This window comes from Narcine bancroftii, unplaced genomic scaffold (genome assembly GCF_036971445.1).
Source record: "Narcine bancroftii isolate sNarBan1 unplaced genomic scaffold, sNarBan1.hap1 Scaffold_160, whole genome shotgun sequence".
NCBI classification, from domain to species: domain Eukaryota; kingdom Metazoa; phylum Chordata; class Chondrichthyes; order Torpediniformes; family Narcinidae; genus Narcine; species Narcine bancroftii.
In genome coordinates, this window is record NW_027211895.1 from 11,959,270 (window position 1) to 11,983,378 (window position 24,109).

Here is a 24,109-nt window from a genome sequence, read left to right on the forward strand (position 1 = left end):
ACCAAGACACAAGAGAAACTTGTCCGTGAACTACTCTTTGCAGACGATGCCGCTTTAGTTGCCCATTCAGAGCCAGCTCTTCAGCGCTTGACGTCCTGCTTTGCGGAAACTGCCAAAATGTTTGGCCTGGAAGTCAGCCTGAATAAAACTGAGGTCCTCCATCAGCCAGCTCCCCACCATGACTACCAGCCCCCCCACATCTCCATCGGGCACACAAAACTCAAAACGGTCAACCAGTTTACCTATCTCGGCTGCACCATTTCATCAGATGCAAGGATCGACAATGAGATAGACAACAGACTCGCCAAGGCAAATAGCGCCTTTGGAAGACTACACAAAAGAGTCTGGAAAAACAACCAACTGAAAAACCTCACAAAGATAAGCGTATACAGAGCTGTTGTCATACCCACACTCCTGTTCGGCTCCGAATCATGGGTCATCTACCGGCACCACCTACGGCTCCTAGAACGCTTCCACCAGCGTTGTCTCCGCTCCATCCTCAACATCCATTGGAGCGCTTACACCCCTAACGTCGAAGTACTCGAGATGGCAGAGGTCGACAGCATCGAGTCCACGCTGCTGAAGATCCAGCTGCGCTGGATGGGTCACGTCTCCAGAATGGAGGACCATCGCCTTCCCAAGATCCTGTTATATGGCGAGCTCTCCACTGGCCACCGTGACAGAGGTGCACCAAAGAAAAGGTACAAGGACTGCCTAAAGAAATCTCTTGGTGCCTGCCACATTGACCACCGCCAGTGGGCTGATAACGCCTCAAACCGTGCATCTTGGCGCCTCACAGTTTGGCGGGCAGCAACCTCCTTTGAAGAAGACCGCAGAGCCCACCTCACTGACAAAAGGCAAAGGAGGAAAAACCCAACACCCAACCCCAACCAACCAATTTTCCCTTGCAACCGCTGCAATCGTGTCTGCCTGTCCCGCATCGGACTTGTCAGCCACAAACGAGCCTGCAGCTGACGTGGACTTTTTACCCCCTCCATAAATCTTCGTCCGCGAAGCCAAGCCAAAGAAAGAAGAATTATTGCTGTTTGGCATGAATGTGGTATGTTTTGTGTTTTATCAGTCTGGTTGATTACTTCCAGAAGGAGAGGAATTAATAAGTTTTAAATGTTTTATAGAATTCTATTGAGAATCCATCCTCTCCTGGTGTTTTATTGTTCTGTAGCTTTTTAATATCTCCTGTAATTCTTCTATTTCAAATGGTTTTATTAATTTATTTTGCTCCTCTGTTTGTAATTTCGGTAGTTCAATTTTAGTTAGAAATTCATCTATTTTGTCTTCTTTCCCTTCGTTTTCAGTTTGATATAGTTGCTCGTAGAATTCCCTGAAGTTTTCATTGATCTCCGTTGGATTATATGTAATTTGTTTGTCCTTTTTCCTTAATGCCAATACCTTTCTTTTAGTTTGTTCTGTCCTGAGCTGCCATGCTAGAATTTTGTGCGTTTTTTTTCTCCTAGTTCATAATATTTCTGTTTTGTCTTCATTATGTTCTTCTCCACCTTATATGTTTGTAGTGTTTCATATTTTATTTTTTTATCTGCCAATTCTCTTCTTTTAGTTATATCTTCCTTCATTGCTAATTCTTTTTCTATATTTATTTCCCTTTCCAACTGCTCTGTTTCCTGATTATAGTCCTTCTTCATCTTGGTTACATAACTTATTATTTGCCCTCTAATGAACGCTTTCATTGCATCCCATAGTATAAACTTATCTTTCACTGATTCCGTATTTATTTCAAAGTACATTTTAATTTGTCATTCAATGAATTCTCTAAAATCCTGTCTTTTAAGTAGCATGGAGTTTAATCTCCATCTATACATTCTTGGAGGGATGTCCTCTAACTCTATTGTCAATAACAGGGGTGAGTGGTCTGATAATAGTCTAGCTTTATATTCCATTTTCCTAACTCTCCCTTGAATGTGGGCTGATAACAGGAATAGGTCTATCCTTGAGTATGTTTTATGTCTACCCGAATAATATGAATATTCCTTTTCCTTTGGGTGTTGTTTCCTCCATATATCCAAAAGTTGCATTTCTTGCATCGATTTAATTATAAATTTGGTTACTTTGTTCTTTCTGTTAGTTTTTTTCCAGTTTTATCCATGTTTGAGTCCAAATTAAGGTTAAAATCCCCTCCTATTAGTATGTTCCTGTGCGTATCTGCTATCTTCAAAAATATATCTTGCATAATTTTTTGATCTTCTTCATTAGGTGAATATACATTGAGTAAATTCCAAAATTCTGAATATATCTGACATTTTATCATTACATATCTCCCTGCTGGATCTATTATTTCCTCTTCTATTTTGATTGGTACATTTTTATTGATTAATATAGCTACTCCTCTAGCTTTTGAATTATATGACGCTGCTGTTACATGTCCTACCCAATCTCTCTTTAATTTCTTGTGTTCCATTTCAGTTAGATATGTTTCTTGTACGAATGCTATAACATAACATAACATAACAATTACAGCACGGAAACAGGCCATTAGGCCCTTCTAGTCTGCACCGAACCAAACACCCCTTTCTAGTCCCACCTCCCTGCACAATGCCCATAACCCTCCATCTTCTTCTCATCCATATACCTGTCCAACCTTTTCTTAAATAATACAATTGACTCCGCCGCCACTATTTCTCCTGGAAGCTCATTCCAATATATCAATTTTTTTTTCAGTAAATTTAACAGTTTCTTCCTTTTGATTTGGTTATGTATTCCATTAATATTTAAAGTCATATAATTCAACATAGCCATTTCATACTTTGTTTATCTTTCCTTTCCGTTTCCTCATCACCACTTTCCCTAATTATCCATTTCTGCTTTCTTTTTTTGAACACATTATAAGACAACATTTCTAAAACATCAAATATTTCCACTATTCTCATATCTAAAATTCCTTTAACCCCAATAGTCCCTCCCCTTTCTGAGTTGCCCTTTGTCCCTTGTCGGGCAACCACATCTCCCCTCTCCATTTGGATTTGCGAATCCACTCGCAAGCGTCAACTGATTTTACAGTGACCGTAATTCTTCCCCACCCAGCCCCCCCAGAAAAGATTTTAATCTTCATATATAACAAAGGTCACTCTCTTAATTACCTCCTTACTTCCTTTCTTCCCTTTCTTTCCCTTCTTAGTTCTTACCTATACTCTATTTTTTATATATACACATATATATACATACACGCATATACATATATATATATATATATATATATATATACCTACATACACACATACATATAGTTTGTTGTCATATTTGTTCTTGTTACATCTCTTCATCTCTCTGCCTGTTTTGTAGTTCTGCAAATTTTCGTGCTTCTTCCGGATCCGAGAATAGTTTGTTTTGCTGCCCCGGAATAACTATTTTAAGTACCGCTGGGTATTTTAACATAAATTTATATTCTTTTTTCCATAAGATCGTTTTTGCTGTATTGAACTCCTTTCTCTTCTTCAGAAGTTCAAAACTTATATCTGGATAGAAAAAATTTTTTTGACCTTTGTATTCCAGTGGTTTTTTGTCTTCTCTTATTTTCCTCATTGCTTTCTCCAACATGTTTTCTCTTGTTGTATATCTTAGGAATTTTACTAGAATGGATCTTGGTTTTTGTTGAGGTTGTGGTTTAGCGGCTAATGTTCTGTGTGCCCTTTCTATTTCCATTTCTTCCTGTAATTCTGGTCTTCCTAGGACCCTGGAGATCCAATCTTTTATAAATTCTTTCATATTTTTGCCTTCTTCATCTTCCTTAAGGCCCACTATCTTTATATTATTTCTTCTATTATAATTTTCCATTATATCTATCTTCTGAGCTAACAGCTCCTGTGACTCTTTAACTTTTTTATCAGATTCTTCTAATTTCTTTTTTAAGTCCTCTATTTCCATTTCTATGGCTGTTTCTCGTTCTTCCACCTTGTCCACTCTTTTTCCTATATCTGACATGATCATCTCTAATCTATTCATTTTTTCTTCTGTACTTTTTACTCTTTTTATTTCACTGAATTCTTGTGATGACCATTCTTTTACTGTTTCCATATATTCTTTAAAAAAAAATATATCCATGTACTTGCCCTTCCCTTCATCTTCCATTTCTCTGTGTTCTTCCTCCTCTTCTTCTGAGTCCACTCCAGGATCTGTGTCCTTTACCTCTGTCTCTTCTGGTTTTCTTGTTGGATTGTTTGTTTTATTTTGTTGGGTATTTTTGGTCTTCTTATTTTTACTAGAAATGTCTTGCTGCTGGTCTTCTTCCTCTGGGTTGGTCATCTGTTGTTTCTTTGATTTCTTTTTACTCTCTTCTTTCTTGCTCTCGTTATTTTCTGTGTTTTCCTCTTGCTGTTGTGTTGTAGTTGCCTGTTTCAGCTGTGGAGATTTACTCCTCAGCTGGTCCCCCCTCCCGTCAGTGTTATTTTTGTCATGCGCAGTTGTGCACTTTTGTTTGGCTCCGTGAGCCATTTTTGTAGTCCCAAGTTCGGGGCTTCGACTGACCTCAGGGAGCGGGCTTCTCTCTCCGCGGCCGGCCTCCTCGTACAGGCAAGGCCTTCACCTTCTTCTTACGACGTCCTTCCTTCTTCTTTTCTTCCCGTTGTTTTTGGTTTTTCTTTCTTCGCTGCCATTTTCTCCACACTTTCACTTTCGCTTTGTTGTAGTTTCTATGTTTGTGCCTTTGTTTTTTCTCTATCTTTTTTTAACTTTTCTGGAGAGGGCTGGAGTTCCTCTACTGGCCACTACTCCATCACGTGACTCCACTCCATCCACAGTTTCACGCTGCTTTCTGCATGCAGTTCTGAATCTACATGGCCAATGGTCTATGGATCCCCTGACTCATGACTTTCTAATGAGCTTATCAAAGGGAGCTTTGTCAAATGTTCAAAGAAATCGAAATACACATCTATCACCAAACCTTCATCAACCTTCTCGAAAAATTCATGAAACAGTTATTATTTTGTACAGGTATAGAATGCCACTTGGTCTCAATATGTATTGTTTGTCTATATGTATGTTATGTCAGGTTGCGTGTTTTACACAGAGGACGGGAGAACGCTGTTTCACAGGGTTGTACTTGTACAATCAGATGAAAATAAACTTGACCTGCTGTTAGCCATGTTGAAATTTTCTCATCCAACACTGCTCGACTCACTGATTTATAATTCACAGGGTTCTTTCCATTTTACCTTTTAAAAGTGTGATAAGGAAGGTCCAGAACTAACATGTTCCCAGTCACCAAAGGACAGAAGCAGCAGGTCAACAAGTGGTACAGAGACATAGATCAGAAAGAAATTGGAGGCTCACATCAGTACCAACCAGACCGGTGTGAGGAAATCCCTTGAGGAGTATGTACAAACATAAAGAAGGGAGAAATAAGGAAGATGTGAGATGACTTGGCAAAAAGATTTGTCCATATGTTAACAGCCAAAGGATCATGAAGGAAAAAATAGGTCCCTTTAAAGAACGGGAGGAAATGTTGAAGATCTCAAATGACTATTTGGTGGATGCGTTTACTGTGGAGCAGGCTAAGTAGGTGTGGGAGGGGAGGGGGCAACTAAATATTGCCTTGGGCCTGTCTACTGAAGAGGTGTTAGATCATATCACGGTGGATAAATCTCCAGGCCCAGACCAGGTACAGCCAGAACATTTTGGGAAGGCAGGAGGAAATTGTTGGGTCCTTGTCAGACATTTTTAACTCATTGCTGAGGGCAGAGAAGTTTCCGGAGGCCTGGAGGATGGCAAATGTGGTGTTGTTTAAAAAGGGCTAGAAGGATCATCCGGGTAATTACATAGGTGTTAGTCTGATGAAAGTGGGAGGGAAACTGCTGGAGAGGACCTGTCACCATTTGTAGGGCCAGGGGAACATTGAGGAGATTCAGCGTGGACACATTGTGGGAAATACCTCACAAACTTGAAAAACTTCTTGAAGAGGTGATAGAGGGTTGTCAGGGGCAAGGGCATTGATGTTATTTATATAGATTTCCTTAACAGTTTGGACAAGGGCCCACATGGTCAGCTGGTATGGAAGGTTATTCAGGAAAGTAGGCCAGATAGCCAATTAGTTCAGTGATAGGAGCCAGAGTGGTTCTGATGGGAGAACTGTGGAGTGCCTCAGGATCCAGTACTGGGACCCTTGGGTTTTCTTAACATAAATGATTTGGACAAAGGTTGTGGCAAAGTGTGCAAGTTTGTTCATGATGCAAAATTATGTGCCACGTGAAGAAGGTTAGAGAAATCAAAAAGCTGCAGATGCTGAAATCTTGAGAAAACAAAGAATTGCTGGAGGAATTCTCCAAGTCAGACAATATCCATGGGTGTGAACCTTGGTTTACAATAGGATCTAAATCACAAGGGGAACTGGGCAGTTCAACTTCCAGAAGTGTGAAGTGCTACATTTGGGTAAGTTGAATCAGGGCTGGCCTTGCTCTGTTAACAGCAGTCCCTTAAAGAGTGTTCTGGAAGCAGAGGAACCTGAGAGTGCAGGTACATAACTCCTTGAAGATGGCAGAGAATGTTCGGCCTAATTAATTGGGAAACTGAACACAAGTGTTCGCACATCACGTTGAAGTTATTCAAGATAATGGTGAGGCCACACTTGGAATATGATGTGCAGTTTTGATCACCTAGTTATAGACTATAGGAATGATATGCTAAAGTTAGAAATTGTGCAGAAAAGATTTACAAAGTTGTCGCGAGGGACTGGAAAAATGAGGCTTATTTTGCTTGGAGTGTAGGATGCTGAGAGGGGATCTTATTGAGATCTGTACACAAACGATGGCCATGGAGAAGGTGAATAATTACAGTCTGTTCCCTTGAGTAGGAGGATATAAGATGAGGGCACAATGTGAAGTTGAGATGGGTGGGATTTAGAAGGGAGGTGAGGGGACAGCTCTTCACTCAGAGGGTGGTGGGCAAATGGAGAGCTGCCAGATGCAGGGATGTTGGCTTCTTTGAATAAACATTTGGATGTCCATGAATGGGAGGGATTGGAGGAGTATGGGCCAAATGTGGGCACTGTGATGTAAGCAGGAAAGCACGTTATTCAGCATGGACAAGCTGGATCTGTTTCAATGCTGTAGGACTGAGTGTTGTAAGGACATGTTAGCAGCCTCTTGGACAGAAATGGAGGACAGGAATTTGGGCCAAATGCAGAAAGTCCTATTCTCAGTGCTTGACTGATGGAGGCATACATCCCAAATCATTTCACCATCTCTATCCTGTGTCACTATTCCCATGGAAATACATATCTCTATTCCTTGGTCTTTCTGTTCAACAAAATTCTCCAGGGTCCTGCCATTTCTAATTTAAGACCAAAATGAAAAACTTCACATTTGTCCGTTAAACTCAATCTGCTGTTCCTTTTCCCAATTTCATCTCGATCCTGCTGTAAGCATAGAAACATAGAAGATAGGAGCAGGAGTAGGTCATTCGACCCTTCGAGCCTGCTCCGCCATTCAACGAGATCATGGCTGATCTTAAAGTTCAGTACCCCGTCCCCGCCTTCTCTCTGTAACCTTTTAAAGTTCAGAAAACCTTTACTGTGAACTATCCCAACAATGTTGGTGATATCTGCAAACACTACAATGGGTTCCAAGTCATTTAGATGACAAATAACATTGGACCCAGCACCAATCCCTCCAGTTCACCACTGGTCACAGGCCTCCAATCTGAATAACCACCCTCGGGCTAATTATCTATTAAATTAGCTGGCTCACCCTGGATACCATGCGATCTCACCTTCCAGCATGGACTCAGTGGGCCAGAAGGCCTCTGCCTACATGGGGAGGATGCATGGGAGATGTATGTTTTTTGCATTTTTACCTCTCCTGGTGATATCCCAGGGTGTGCTGCACAGATTATACTCACAGAGCCATTGCAAACTGCTCCAGCCATTTCTTCTTCAATTCCTTGGTCTTACAGAAGAACTCAAACCCGTTATGTCCATGGAAATGTGTGAGGTAGAATCCATGGGCCCACTGCCAATGGGAGAAAGGTGGAGTTAAATATGTAGATATCCAATTCGCACACCCCTTCCTTGCTGCTCCATTCCAGAATGAATCCAATAGCTTACCGGAAATCTTCAATACAAGGAGCGAGAAAGAATTACAGGAAGGCTTCAGAGAAGGGGCAGTGCTGACATATCCAGAGTTTTTTCACTCAATATTGACATGACTCTACCAGAGAGAGAACAACATCCAGCAGATAAAAGCAGAGTGGGGCTGCTGCCTTGTCGATGAGGGTAGACATATTAACAGTGCTCAGATAGGATACTGTTGGAGGATCATCCAGTGAAACTACAAGGGAAGAACTTATTATCCCCCTGGCAGTAGTTAGTGGGAATTGGAGGAGTAGATCTGTTGGGAAATTGCAGAGAGCTGTAAGAGTGATGAGGTAGTATAACTGGGATACTTCAACTTCATCAATACTGACTTGCACACGAATGTACAAAGGGCTCGGATGGGATACCATTAGTTTAGCATTTCCAAGATAACTTTCTCAATCGATATTTTGAAGGGTTTATGAAACAATATAATCTTGGACCTCCTGTCAGGGCCCAAGAAAAGGGAAGTGCTGGGGTCAATGAGGGAGCACTTTGGGACGAGTGACTATAAGGCCTTATAAAGGGTGGTCCACATCTGTAATGAGCAGTCAGGGCAAACTGTGGATGTGGGCACAATGACAACTTTTAAAAGGCATTTGAACAGATTGATGGAGAGAAAAGCATGTGGACCAAATAGTGAATGGCACCAGCCCAGAATGTGAACTTGGTCGAAGAAGTGATCTGTGCAGTAAGACACCATTAGTTTAAGGAAGTGATGGAGAAAGGTGGGATTGGACAACAAGTTGGACCTAAATGGGGGCATGGCTGATTTTGGAAATAACTAGGCAGCAATGCGGAAGTTGCTTTGAAGGAGACATTTGCAAATAAGGGGATGGGTAGAAAATGGAAAGTATTCTAAGGTAGGATAGCAGGAGCTCAGGCAGTGCATGTTCCTGTAGGGTGAAGGCCGAGGCTGGTAGGTAAAAGGACACCTGGTTGATGAGTGATATTGAGGCTCTGGTTTGGACAAAGGAGGCATGCAAGACTTGTGCAGACTGGATAAAACAAACCCCTTGAATACACTGTATGAAATGTAAGAGTGAGGGCAGTGAAGGTTCACCAGTCTGGGACGACAGGACTGATGAATGCAGAATGACTGGATAGACTGGGGTTATAACAGAAATTCAGATTGAGATGGGATTTCATTGGAATATTTAAAATTCTAAAAGGACAAGACAGGTTAAAGGTGGGAAGAATGTTCCCGATGTTGGGGAAGTCCACTCAAGGAATCATAGTGAAATGATAAGCCACATTGACTGAGAGTAGGAGAAATGCAGTCGTGTCGAGGGGAGAGGAGAGTTTTCAGAGCTTGGAGACTGAAAACAGTCAGGTAATAGAATCACCAATAAAAGCAAGAGAAGCTCAATGGAAGCCAGCATGGAGAGGGACAGAGGCTTTGGAGAGGGCAGTGTCGGAGTGGGACAGAGGCTTTGGAGAGGGCAGTGTCGGAGTGGGACAGAGGCTTTGGAGAGGGCAGTGTCGGTGTGGGACAGAGGCTTTGTAGAGGGCAGTGTCAGAGTGGGACAGAGGCTTTTGGCTCATGAGACCTGGGGGTGAAAATGTACTAGTGTTGGCAGTGAGAGCAGCTCCTTGGAAAAAAGACCAGGAGCAAAGTGAGAACAGGCCAGGGTTTTGGGGCAGCGGTGCTGAGAGGAAGTGTGGAGTAAGAAGTGTCAAGAGTTTGGTTCAAGAACAACAGGGAACGGAGGTGAGATCAGGTAAGGACTCCTTCTTCTTGCACCGTGAGAGCAATGGGAGCGGCAGTCAGGGCAATGGTCTGCTCCACTTGTCGGATGAGAGAGAAAGGAACATTGCAGATATCCCTGATGACTTCACCTGCGAGAAGTTCAGCCGGCTTGTAGACCATGGTAGGGAATGGGAGCTGGATCTAGATTCATTCCAGATCTGAGCGATTAGGGCTTAAGCCCAAAACATCGGTGATGGATCTTTATCTTTGCTCTATAAAGGTCACTGTCTGACCTGCTAAGTTTCTCCAACATCGTGTTTTTACTTCAACCCCCATGTCTGCAGACCCTTGTGTTTTAATAGAGAGGTGTTGCAGAGAGGCAGTCCACATCCAGGATGCAGGTAGCTCGATGACCCATCAAGGAAGAGATAGAGAACAGGGAGTCATAACAAGGCTTGACTAGCGATTTCCCTTGATGACACACACCCCTCTTAGGATATTGAAGGGGACAACAATTTACCAAGGAGAGCTACAGCAGATGGGGAGAGGAGGAGAGCGAGAGTGATAAGGGATTCAATTGTTCGGGAAGCATCCTTGGAGGATAGCAAGACTCTTGGGTGGTATGTTGTCGGCCCAAGTGCCAGGATCAGAAACGTCTCTGATTGAGTTCACAACATTCTGAAAGGGGAGGGTGAACAGCCTGATTTCATGATGCAATGACCTGGACAGGAAAAGAGAAGAGGTCCTGAAGAGTGAATATAGGCAGTTAAAAGGAAGCTGAAAAGCAGGACCACAGGGGTGGTGATCGCAGGATCGCTGCCTATGCCATGTACCAGAAAGGGTAGGAATAGTAAGTTGTGGGAGATGAATGCATGGCAGAAGAGTTGGTGCAGGAGGCATGGGTCCAAGTTTGGGAATTGCTGGGATCACTTCTCAGAAAAGTATGAACTGTACTAAAAGGATGGGATGTACTTAACTTCAGGAACCATAGAACACTACAACACAGAAACAGGTCTCTTCAGCCCTTAATCTCTGGACCAAACCATTATTTTTTGCCTAAACCCACTGACCTGCACCCAGTCCATAACCCTCCATACCTTTACCACCCATGTGTCTGTCCAAATTCTTCTTAAATGTTAAAATTGAGCCACTTTCAGGGAATTATGTATCTGTATTCCCAGATCCCTCTGTCCTACTGCACTCCTCAGTGCCCGACCATTCACCGTGTACGTCCTTTCAAGGTTTGTCCTTCCAACCTACAACACCTCACACTTGTCTGAATTAAATTCCATCTTTCATTTCTCAGCGCATTTTTCAGCTGGTCTAGATCCCTCTGCAAGCTTTGAAAACCTTCTTCAATGTTTACAATGCCTCCAAGCTTAAGTCCCTTTTATACTACAAAGCCATGGTATTCCCTTGGATATGACCCGTCTTCTGAAGCTGCTTGTGTGCTCACACAGAATTTTTAAAAATGCCGGGACTTGTGAGTCAAATACACTCCACCTCTGAGACTACTCCCCCTTGAAAGATTGAAGACAGGGAAGTCTGGACCACCCAATCTGCCTTCAATTTTTTTTTTACAAAGAGTATGAAAGGTGGATAAAACCCAGATTTACACCTCTGTGTAAAAGAGACTCTTGTGTCATCTGCAAACTTGCTGATCCAATTTCCCACATTATCATCCAGATCATTGATATAGACAACAAACAACAATGGTCCCAGCACCGATCCCTGAGGCACCACTAGACACAGGCCTCCAGTCTGAGAAGCATCATCCACCACTACTCTCTGGCTTCACCTGCCCAGCCATTGTCGAATCCAGTTCACTACTTCACCATGAATACCCCCCACCCCACCATGTGGGACCTTGTCAAAGTCCTTACTAATCTCCATGTAGACAACATCCACAGCCTTTTCTCATCAACCTCCTTGAAAAACTATAAGATTGGTTAAATACAACCACCCACTCACAAAGCCATGTTGACTAGCCCTAATCAGTCCCTGGCTATCCAAATAATTGCATATCTGCTCTCTTAGAACACCTTCCAATAATTCATCTACAACTGATGTCAGGCTCACAGAAAAAAGAGGGACTAATATCCTTGTGGTCAGGTGTGCGAGGGTTTAAACTAGGTGGGCAGGGGGATTGGACCAGGGAATTAGGTTAGGTGACGCAGCAGTTAGACTGTGAGGAAAGACAGAGGAGATTTACCAGGAGGTTGTCTGGATTGGAGAACGTGTCTTATGAGGCAAGATTAACAGTTTTCTCGTTGGAGCAAACAAGGATGAGAGGAGTCTTGATAGAGGTCGACAAGGTCAACAAGATTATGAGAGGCTTAGATAGGGTGAATGGCCAGAACCTGTTTCCTAGGGCAACAGTAGCATAAACCAAAGGTCATTTATGGAAGATGAGGGGAGGAAAGTTTAGGGGAGATGTAAAGAGTATTTTTTTAACCCAAAGAATAGTGAGTGCTTGGGAATGCATTGCCAGGGGTGGTGGTGGAGGCTGGTACATAGAAGAATACAACACAGTAAAGGCCCTTTGGCCCTCAATGTTGTACTGACCTATATATTCCTTCCAAAGAAAAAGGTTCTAAACCTTTACCCCGTAAACCTCTATTTTTCTCCATCCATGTGTCTGTTTAAGACTCTCTTAAATGTCTCTAAATGTTCCAGCCTCCACCACCATCCCCGGCAAGGCATTCCAGGCCCCCACAACACTCTGTGTAAAATAACTTACCCCTCATATCTCCCTGATACTTCCCTCCCTCTCTGTCCATATAAAACACATATCCTGTTTATGCCTCCCATAATCTTGTAGACCACTATCAAATCTCCTCTCATCCTTCTAAGCGCCAAAGAAAAAAGTCCCAGCTCTGCTAAACTTGCCTCATAAGACTGGTTTTCCAATCCAGGCAACATCCTGGTAAATCTCCTCCACACCCTCTCCGTAGCTTCCACGTCCTTCCTGTAACGAGGTGACCAGAAATGAACACAATTCTCTAAGTGTGGTCTCACCAGAGATTTGTAGAGTTGTAACATGAGCTCTCTACTCTTGAACTCAATCCCCTTATTAATGAAGCCCAGCATCAACTAGACCTTCATAACTATCTTATCAACCTGTGCGGCGACCTCGAAGGACATATGGATTTGGACCCCGAGTGTCAAAATTGCAGGGGCCCTGGCAGAAACATCCTTATCCACGAGTGAGGTACCAGAAGATTCGAGGGTAGCTTATGTTGTTTAAAAAAGGCCCTTACCCCTAGCTGGCTCCTGACAAGCCCAGCTCACTCTCCTCTCATGCTCCTTCTATTCAGAGAATAGGGACATTTAACATAACATAACATATAACATAACAATTACAGCACAGAAACAGGCCATTAGGCCCTTCTAGTCTGCACCGAACCAAACACCCCTCTCTAGTCCCACCTCCCTGCACAATGCCCATAACCCTCCATCTTCTTCTCATCCATATACCTGTCCAACCTTTTCTTAAATAATACAATTGACTCCGCCGCCACTATTTCTCCCGGAAGATCATTCCACACGGCTACCACACTCTGAGTAAAAAAGTTCCCCCTCATGTTACCTCTAAACCTCTGCCCCTTAATTCTTAACTCATGTCCTCTTGTTTTAATCTTTCCTCCTCTTAACGGAAATAGTCTATCCACATCCACTCTGTCTATCCCTTTCATAATCTTAAATACCTCTATCAAATCCCCTCTCAATCTTCTACGCTCCAAGGAACAAAGACCTAATCTGTCCAATCTCTCCCTATACTCTAGATGCTTAAACCCAGGTAACATTCTGGTAAACCTTCTCTGCACTCTCTCCACTCTGTTTATATCCTTCCTATAATTAGGCGACCAGAACTGCACACAGAACTCCAAATGAGGCCGCACCAACGTCTTATACAATCTCAACATCACCTCCCAACTCCTATATTCCATGCAATGATTGATAAAGGCCAGCATACTAAAAGCCTTCTTCACCACCCTATTCACGTGAGTTAGACTCTTGGACATGCTCATGGATGGGAGAAAAATAGTGGGTTATGGGTGTGAGGTGAAGTTTGATGAGTAGGTTGAGATCATGTAACACAACATCATGGGCTGAAGATTCTGTGCTGAGCTGAAGAGTTGTAAGACAGACAATGGATGGAGCATAAAAGCAGCCAATTGGATGAGTTGAAATGTGTTTAATGCGTGAAGTGTGAAGAATAAAGTTGATGCATTTGAGCATGGATCAGTGGAATTGCAGTGATGTGGCCATTACTGAGACCTGGACATCACAAGGTTCAAAAGGGAGTGGGAGGGGGAGAGTGGCATTGTTAATCAGAGGTAGTATTACAGCTGGAGAAAGGGAGTCAGTCACAGAGGGATTGACTACTGAATCAGTGTGGACTGAAATTCTGAAACAGGCAAAGAGCAATGACACTACTGTAGCTCTGGGCCACCAAGCAGCAGAAAAGTAGACAGATTTTGTAAAGGTACAAAAGAATCCGTGTTGCTGTCATGGATGGTTTCAACTTTACTAATAATCATTGGCACCTTCTCAGTGCAAAAGGGTGAGATGGGGCAGAATTTTAGGTGTGTCCAAAAAGGACACCGTTTATGCTGTAGCAACTGAGGAGAGGTTAAATATAAATATAATGTTGGAGATTATATGACCATGCACTTTGGTAGAAGGAATAAAAGCCAGAATATTATTGGATGGGGAGAAAATTCAAACTTCAGAGGTGAAAAAGGAATTGGGAGTCCTTGTGAAAGAAAGGAATCTCAGAGTTGTATGTGATATCATGTATGTACTCTGACAATAAATCTGAAATATGAAAGATGAACATCCAGGTTGGGTCGGTGGTAAAGAAGGCAATGTTGGCGTCATATCCAGAGGGATAGGGTACAAGAGCAGGGATGGGTTGTTGGGGCTTTATAAGGCACCAGTGGGATCTCACTTGGTGAACAGGGACAGTTTTGGGCTCCTTATTTAAGAAAGGATATGTTGGCATTAGAGAGGGTTCAGAGAAGATTCACAAGAATGATTCCAGGAATGAAAGGATTAACATATGAGGAACGTTTGATGGCTCTTGGACTGGACTCCTCAGAGTTCAGAAGAATGAGGGGGGAATCTCATAGAAGCATTTTGAATATTGAAGGGTCTAGACAGAATAGATGTGGTAAAGTCGTTTCCCATGTTGGGGGGGCGGGGTCAAAGACAAGAGGGCACAACTTCAGGATTGAAGAACATCCATTTAAAACAGATGCAGAGGAATTTAATTAGCCAGAGAGTGGTGAACGTCTATAATTTGCTACCTCGGGCAGTGGGGTGGCTGTTTGGCAGCAAGAAACTGAACGGCCAAAGGAACTGCTCACGCTAAGCATCTGAGACTCTCATATTCATGAAATAATATTTGTTTATCTGTATTAGATGAAATACTAGTCCTGCATATGTTCTGTTTGTCTGTATGTGTGTTATTTCTGGTTGTGTGCCTGCATGTGTTTGCACTGAGGACCGGGGAACACTGTTTCATCGGGTTGTACTTGTACAATCAGATGGTAATAAACTTGACTTGAGTGTATTTAAGGCAGAGATTGATAAGTATCCGAATAGACACGGTATCAAAGGCTGTTGGGAGAAGGCCAGGACGTGGGACTGAGTGGGAGAATGGATCTACTGATGGTGGAATGGCGAAGTGGACTCGAGGGACCAAGTAGCCAACTCCTGCTCCTATTTCTTGTATTTATGATCTTGTGGATAATTTTGAGGAGATTCAGCAGGAAAATGGGTGTTTAAAATGGGAACAGATGTTCTTGGATGGAAATACACAACAGCAACATGTAGGATGTTCAGGGTTAGGGAATCCTGAAAATGTGGCTCTGAGTTGGTTATCTCACAGGGAAAGGATGGTGGGGTAAAAGTGCCATGGGTGACAAGAGAGATGCAACACTTGGTCAGGAGAAAGCTGGGGCCTTCACAAGGTTGAGGAAGCATAGTCAGGAAGGGGTTACAAGAATTATAAGGCGGATAGAAAGGAGGGTCTTTGGAGAACTGAAGGGCAGCAAGGTTGGCATAGCAGTTAGCGCAACAGCTTTACAGGTTCAAATCCCATACTGTCAAACATCCCAGGGGTGTAGGTTAATTAGGTGTAATTGGGTGGCATGCACTCATGGGCCAAAATGGCCTGTTACCGTGCTGTATGTCTAAATTTTAAATTAAAATTAACCCAATTTATACCCCTAATAATTATGTATACCTCTCTCAAATCTCCCATCATTTTCTGACATTGAAGGAAATATATTCCTAATTTATTCAAATGCAACTCTTCAAGTTCCTGCAACATCCTTGTAATTTTCTCTAAACTTATTTATTCTTATTGCTATCTTTCATACAGGGTGACCAAAACTGCACGCGATACTCCAATGTCTTACACATCTTCAACATAATCTCCCATCTCTGTCCTCTCTACAATTAGATTTTCCACTTCAGTGATCTGTTCTACTCGGTCCTCTCCTCCAAATCATTTCTGCATATTGTCAACAGTTGCACCTGCAACCTGACCCCTACAATCCACCCAAGAGTGATTGCCAACCAGAGATATACCGACTTCTGACGGTGAACCAGTCCTCCATCCATGCTAATAATTATCCCTCCAACTCCGCGCATCCTTATAGATTATCAGCTTATCAAATGCCTCTGGAAATCCAACTGTACAACATCCATATGTTCCCTGCTACAACTGCACTTGTTTTATCCTGAAAGACTCCAGTAAATTCGTTAAACTGCCCCACCTGAGCTCAGGCTATGGCTGCTTGTTGGAACCATTTCGAACCAGAAGTCTCACTATTTCTTCCTTCATGATAGCAAACAAAGGTATTTTCTTGACTAATTTGGCAAGAGTTATCTGCCTTTTGCCTCCATTGTTTTTGGAAACAGTGGCGTGACATTTGCTGTCTTCTAGGTTGGAGGAGACGCACGTGAACGTTCTTTGCCTTGTATCTGATTCCAGCGCTGTCACCTATCATCCTCTTCTACTGTTTGATTTCCACCTCTCCATTTGTCAGGGACCTGCCAATCAATTGCCTATCAATCAACTTTACCCTCCCTGGTTCTCCAATGCCCCACTGGCCCCTGTCCAATTCCTCCCAACCTGTCCTCATTAGATTAGATTCTCACCCAAAATGCAGATAACTTCTCTCAACATGCTGAGGTTCTCCAGCATTGTCTGTTGCTCAACGTCCTTGTGAATCTTTTCTGTATTCTCTCAAGCTTAATTACATTCAGAACTTGCACAATATTCCAAATATAGCCTAATTGGATTTTTCTACAACAATAACATGATCCCCCAACACCTCTATTCACTTCCGAGGCTGATGAAGGCAATGATGAGCAATGGGTTCTTCACCACTGTCTACCTGTGCTGTGTGCGGGGTGGGATGTGCATGTGCTGGATGGGACATTCTGTGAGGTGGGTGGGACATCCTGTGAGATGGGTGCTGGGTGGGATATGTGGGGTGCTGGGTGGGACATCCTGTGAGATGGGTGCTGGGTGGGAAGGATGGGGTAAGGGATGAGAATGAAAGGTCAGATTCATCCAAAATGACCACATCATCCCTTTGGCCCAACATCCCCGCCGACCGAGATTTCCACCCAAACTGCCTTATCTGCCTGGGTTCGGGCCACATCCGTCCAAACATTACCAAAGCCTGCACTTGTCTAAATGTTCTTTGGTAAGAAGAATCAGAATAGGACATACGTGGTAAATGGGAGAGCATTGAGGAATACAGAAGAACAGAAAGATTTAGGAGTAACGGTACATCGTTCCCTGAAGGTAGAAACTCATGTGAATAGGGTGGTGAAGAAGGCTTTTAGTATGCTGGCCTTTATCAATCATTGCATGGAATATAGGAGTTGGGAGGTGATGTTGAGATTGTATAAGACGTTGGTGCGGCCTCATTTGGAGTTCTGTGTGCAGTTCTGGTCGCCTAATTATAGGAAGGATATAAACAGAGTGGAGAGAGTGCAGAGAAGGTTTACCAGAAGGTTACCTGGGTTTAAGCATCTAGAGTATAGGGAGAGATTGGACAGATTAGGTCTTTATTCTTTGGAGCGTAGAAGGTTGAGAGGGGATTTGATAGAAGTATTTAAGATTATGAAAGGGATAGACAGAGTGGATGTGGATAGACTATTTCTGTTAAGAGGAGGAAAGATTAAAACAAGAGGACATGAGTTAAGAATTAAGGGGCAGAGGTTTAGAGGTAACATGAGGGGGAACTTCTTTACTCAGAGAGTGGTAGCCGTGTGGAATGATCTTCCGGGAGAAATAGTGGCGGCGGAGTCAATTGTATTATTTAAGAAAAGGTTGGACAGGTATATGGATGAGAAGAAGATGGAGGGTTATGGGCATTGTGCAGGGAGGTGGGACTAGAAAGGGGTGTTTGGTTCGGTGCGGACTAGAAGGGCCTAATGGCCTGTTTCCGTGCTGTAATTGTTATGTTATGTTATGTTAAATATTATAATTGTTCAGCCTCCACCACTTCCTCTGGCAACTCGTTCCATGGACCCACCACCCTCTGGGTGAAGATAGGCTGCTTCAGGTCCCTTTAAATCTTCCTGCCCCCTCACTTTAATCTGTCTCCCCGACCTGGGAAATAGACCACATGGAGTTGTTTAAATTATCCATGCACGTCAGGATTACAAAATCCTGGGTGGGTGACAAGATGGCGTAGGGAACAGATGTGCCTTCCAGATCTCTCCTGACTCTGATTTATTGTTTTGTCTTTAAGTGCCTGTTAAAGTTCTTTTAAAAGTTTATAAATAATAAGAGGTGTTGGATTAGTGCCTAATGGTTTATATGCAAAAAAAGAGGTAAAAGAAAATATCAACAGACTGTTAAAAAACTACATTTTCCGAAATTGTCTGAGCCTACTTGTTTACAAGAAGCCAGGACTCAGCGTAGAATGGATCCAGAGGAGGACGTGCAGAGTTCGGCATTGAAGCTTCGTTTTAAGTCGGTGAGGCTCTCTGCAGGTCGCACTCAACAGCTTTCAGAACAAGGGGCTGGACGGGTGCCAGTGTTTCGCACGGCGGCCACTGTGGGTGCTGTTGCTGAGGCTTTGACAGTTGAATCAGCTGGGGCGCCACCAGCTGGAGAGTTAAAGAGCTGTCATTCGACTGCTACAGTGGTGGCGCTGCAAAATGCATCTTCAATTACAACGGTTTTTCCAGACATCGATTCAGTGAAGATGATTAAAGAGATTTGGCTTAAAGATAACCCTGATCTTCAGTCTCCTGGCATTGCTGGGGGGACTTTGAGAGGGATTTTTATACAAAGTCAAACTGCTAGAAAAGATACTAAATTAAGGGAAGGGACAGAAGATCCTGTGGTCTCTAAGGAACAGCAAGACCCCATTATGCCTGAATCTACTTCTGTTGAAATGTCTGTTAAGGATCTTGAAGATAATATATATTCTGTATCGAGTCTCTTAGCTAATTTTGTGAACCTGTTTATTTCCAAGATTAATGCGATGGCGGAAGTCATTAATGGAGCTTTTAAGCTTGAAACTATTGAAAGATTTGAAATGTGTGATCAAGGTTTAGTCGATGCACAGGATCAACTGCAAGATGAAAATAGAATAATTGAAACACTGCAGATCCAAAATAAAAATTTAGAAAAAAAGGTTGATTATTTGGAGAATCAATCTAGACGGAACAACGTGAAAATTGTTGGTTTGCCAGAAGGTATAGAAGGACCAGATCCAAGAAAATTTTTTACTGAATGGATTCCACGAGTGTTAGGACAGGATAAATTCCCTGAAGGTTTAATACTGGAACGTGCTTATAGAGTTTTAAGAAGAAAATCTTTTTCAGGACAGAATCCAAGATCTGTTTTGATCCGTTGTTTAAACTATTGTGACAGAGAGACAATTTTACGTACGGCTATTAGAAATGCCCAGCAAAATAGATCTCCTTTGATGGTTCAGAATAATCCTGTTTTCTTCTATCAAGATTTGAGTCAAGAAATTATGTTTCAACAACGCGAATTTAATTCTGTGAAAGAACGGTTGTGGAAAAAAAGACATAAGGGAACATTCAGGTATTCTGCGGTACTGAAGATTTTTTAGGATGGAAATTAGCCAAAGTTCTTTGACAATCCTAAAGAGGTTATGGACTTTGCTCAGTCTCTATCAATCATGCAGTTTCAGGAACGATGTAGTCCTTTAAGGTCTCCAAAGAGAGTAGAGATGTAAGGTGGGATCCAGATTTTTAAAAGAAATGGAAGCAATGGTCACCGAAGTGGTAACGTTGATTTAAAAAAATAAATCTTTTATCTTTTTTTTTGAGAAGAGTTTAAATAGTTTAAATAATGATGATAGTTTAATGAAATGGGAGTTGGGAGAGGGAACTGGGTGGGCACTAGTTTCCAGAAGTCATCAGCTACCTGGGAGTTATCTCACACCCAATATTTTGGGGGAGTTACCGCTTTGGGCGGTTTAAACAGGAGGAGGTAGTCGTGACCTCCGACCTGTTTTTTTTTCTTTTTAATTTTTGGGTTAAGAAGTGAAGGTTTTTTTTAATTATTTTTTTTAAATAAATATTTTTTTTTAACTCTTTTTATTTTCTGATTGTAATTGAGAGGGAATTAGGAGGTTTTTTTCTCTTTTTTTTGAGGGTTTTTTTTTTCTCTTTTTTCTTTCTTTTTTAAGAGGATGATGTCACAGACGATAATAAGTCAAAAATTGAGGATGTTGAATTAGATGAAGAGGAAGATTGAGGGGAAAGGTGATAAGAAGAAAAATAAGAAAATTAAGTACAAATACATTGAGGGAGAAGAGTTTAATAAAATTAAGTTAATTTCGATAGAGAATTTTGAAGATGTTATAAATGAAGAATATGGAGAATTTTATAAGAGTTTGAACTTTTTTCCTTTTTTTTTCTTTTTTTATATAAGGGGAGGGGAAGGGAATAAAAAGTTTATCTGATTGTTTTTCTAAGGGATGTTTTTGTTCTCTCGATGAATTATAAAGGAAACTTGGTATTAATGGAAATTCTGTATTTATGTATTATTAATTATGATTTTTTGTATAACAGATATATGGTTGATATATGACTTTAATATTTGAACTTAGTTTTAAAGTGGATTTCATTTGTTAAATACATGTATTATGTTTGATTTAAATATATGTTTAAGGGTATTATTTTAGTATTGATTTTTTTTTGTTAGTAATTTTTTTGTTGTTAAGTTTTATCCTTTTTTTGTAAGTGGGGTTTTTTCTATTTTATTTACAATATTGTTAATTAATTCTTCACTCTTTATTTTGGGGGGAGGGTTGGACTAATTTTAAATTAGATGATTAATGTTGTGTTATAATTATTGGGGGGGTTAATTTGTGTAGTTTAATGATATAGTACTCTAATTTTTATTATCTTATTTTTTATTATTTCTTTAAATGTAATTTTTATTTTATTCATGTCATAAAATTTTAAATAAAGTTTAAAAAAAAATTACAAAATCCTCAATAGGTTCCCTTTCAGCCTCCTATACTCCGGGTGGGGGGGGGGGGAGGGGAGAAGTCCCAGTGTGTCCACCGATCCAGCCTCTCTTTATAATTCAACCCGCTGCCCCAGTCCCAGAAACATCTTGCAAAGCTTCTCCACACCCTTTCCATGGGTGTGCAGGGGTGGGGGTCAGAGAAGAACCTCTACAAGGCTATTTTGGGGAAGGGGATTTGAATGCAGAGACCAACACACACCTTTTTGTTCTCCTTGTCAGTCGTCGGGTTGTTTGTGATCTTGTAGCTGTTCAGGTCGATGATTTCCTTCATTTCATAGTTGTCTCCACGCCTCTTACACACAATGACTGCTCTGTCGAACAGGAAGATGTAGCTGGGCCAGGAGAGAACACGTGGCAGCAGGTCAGTGTCTCAGTGATGGGAATCAATAGCTCTACACAAGACCACTGACCTATTCCATCCCACTCAGAACCTCCTCTCAGGCTCTGTGCCCACTGAACCCCGGCCCAGGAGGGGTGAGGTTGTGCAGGGTCTCCAGAAAGCTTTACGCTCTCAGGATGTGGTGTACGGTTGCCTGTCCACTCAATTTGTAGGGTTGCAAGTGACTTGGACAGATATTAATGTCCCAGAAGGCCTGCACCAATGCACAACATGCGGCCACACCTTCCCTCACCCCCCCCCCACACACACACGCACACACCAACATCCATTCTCGCACACACACACCCCCACCCACACACCCCCCACACTCCCACACACACACCCACACTCACACGCCCACATCCACACTCGCACACATACCCACACACTCTTACTAGTGCTTTTATACTCAGGGTCTAATTACCAAGCCACATTGTTTTATTGAGATTAGAGGCACATCCGATAGGAAGACCTTTCCAGAAAACCATAACTCCATCAGAAGTTAGAGTAGAATTAGGCCAATTGGTCCATCAAGTCTGCTCTGCCATTCAAATTGTGGCTGATAATTTTTTTCAACCCCATTCCCCTGCCTTCTTCCCAGAACTTTACTGATGAAGAACCTCTCAGCCTCTGAACACACCCAAAGACCGGGCATCCAGAGCTGCCAGTGGCAATACATCACTGGCTGAAGAAACTGCTCGTCTCTGTTCTAAATTCTAAATCACTTCATACTTGTTCGGATTGAACTCCATCTCCCAGTTCTCCGTCCAACTCTACATCTATATCCCGTTGTGATGGTTGACAAAAGGCAACCAGTGCTGGAAACGGATTAGAAGTGAGGAAAATAAATTATAACGCCAATGTTTACAAAAACAATGAAGGTCAAAGATAATAGGCCAGTGTTCAGGAAAATGCTTGAAGTTCTGGATGAAATAGTGAAGCATCTGAAAATTAGAAACTGGTCTCACTTTTTCTTAAGATGTTTACAAATTGGGCATTTTATTCAGTCCAAACTTTCTGATTTTCCTTGAATTTCTGGTGAATACACTTGATGTATTTTTTAATTTGCAATTTTCCCATGGAGGATTAATATCAAATATTTATAATAATTTAATGGATTTAAGAATGGCCTCAATGGCCAGGACTAAGAACGATTGGGAGTGTGATTTGAATGGAACATTCTCGGACGAGGATTGGGACACAATTCTTAATGTGATCAAAGAATCTTCATTTTGTACACGACATTGTTGAAATTTAATCAAAATATTCAACAGGAGTTAGGATGTGATGGTGAAGTTTTATAAGACATTAGTGTGGCCAAATTTGGAGTATTGTGCACAGTTTTGGTCATCTAACTACAGGAAAGAGTCCAGAGATAATTTACATGGCAAATTACTGGGACTTGGGGAACTGAGTTGAGGAGAAAAGTTAAATAGGTTGGAACTTTATTCCTGAGAACATCAGAAATTGAGGGAGACGATGGGAGTTTTACAAAATTATGGGCATGGCTAGGGGAAATGCAAGCAGGCTTTGTTCATTTCGATTGGGTGAGACCTGTACTAGAGGACATGGGTTAAAGGTGAAGTGTTTATGGGGAAGATGAGGGGAAACTTCACTCAGAGGGTGGTGGTGGTGGAATGAGTTGCTATTGGAGGTGGTAGGTACAGGTATGAATTTGACATTTAAGAAAAAATTGGATGGGAGGGATCATGGAGGGTTCTAATCCAGGTGCAGGTCAATAACAGTTAAACACAGACTAGATGGGCCAAAGGATGTGTGTCAGTGTGGTAGAGTTCTATGGTTCCATGGTTCTATTTGCATACAAGGTGAAAATCAAGCTCCATACTGTCCACCAACAGTCACCGGCAGCCAGCTAGAATAGACCCCTTTATTCCTACTGTTTGCTTTCTCCCAGTTGGCCATGAGCATAAGCACATTTCCTGTTATTCCATGGGCTCCCATCTTGTTTATCAGCCTCATGTGCGGCACCTTGTCAAAAGCCTTCAGAAAATCCAGGTAAACAACATCCACGGCATTCAAACAGATTTTTCAGGCAATACCTCCTTGAAGGAAACCATTTTTCCTTGTGCTTTCAGGTATCCCGAAACATCAACCTTAATAATAAAGTCCAGAATCTTGCCTACCACAGAAATTAAGGCAACCACTTTCTAATTTTATGTCTTATACGCCTCTCCCTTCTTAAAGAGTGGAGTGGCACTTAAAATCTTCATGTCCTGGGACCATATCCAACTCTAGTGATTCTTGAAAGATCACAACTAATGCATTCACAATCTCTTCATCTTCCCCTTTCAGACCCTGGGGTGTCGTCCACCATCCGGTTCAGAAGACTTACCCACTTTCAGCCCTGCTAGCTTCACAAGCACTTTCTTCACA

General features: G+C 42.0%; 1 protein-coding gene across 2 annotated transcripts in view; it reads right to left on the bottom strand.

The window, feature by feature from the left end:
• The window catches only part of LOC138750515 (guanine nucleotide exchange factor VAV3-like), a 280,714-nt gene that overhangs the window by 105,303 nt on the left and 151,302 nt on the right, over positions 1-24,109 (bottom strand). For both annotated transcript variants that reach the window (XM_069912593.1, XM_069912594.1), the window contains exons 14-15: positions 21,536-21,668; positions 7,864-7,973 (exon numbers count right to left, since the gene is read on the bottom strand). In XM_069912593.1, the coding sequence (XP_069768694.1) occupies positions 7,864-7,973; positions 21,536-21,668 (243 nt within the window). The remainder of the gene's footprint in view (positions 1-7,863; positions 7,974-21,535; positions 21,669-24,109) is intronic.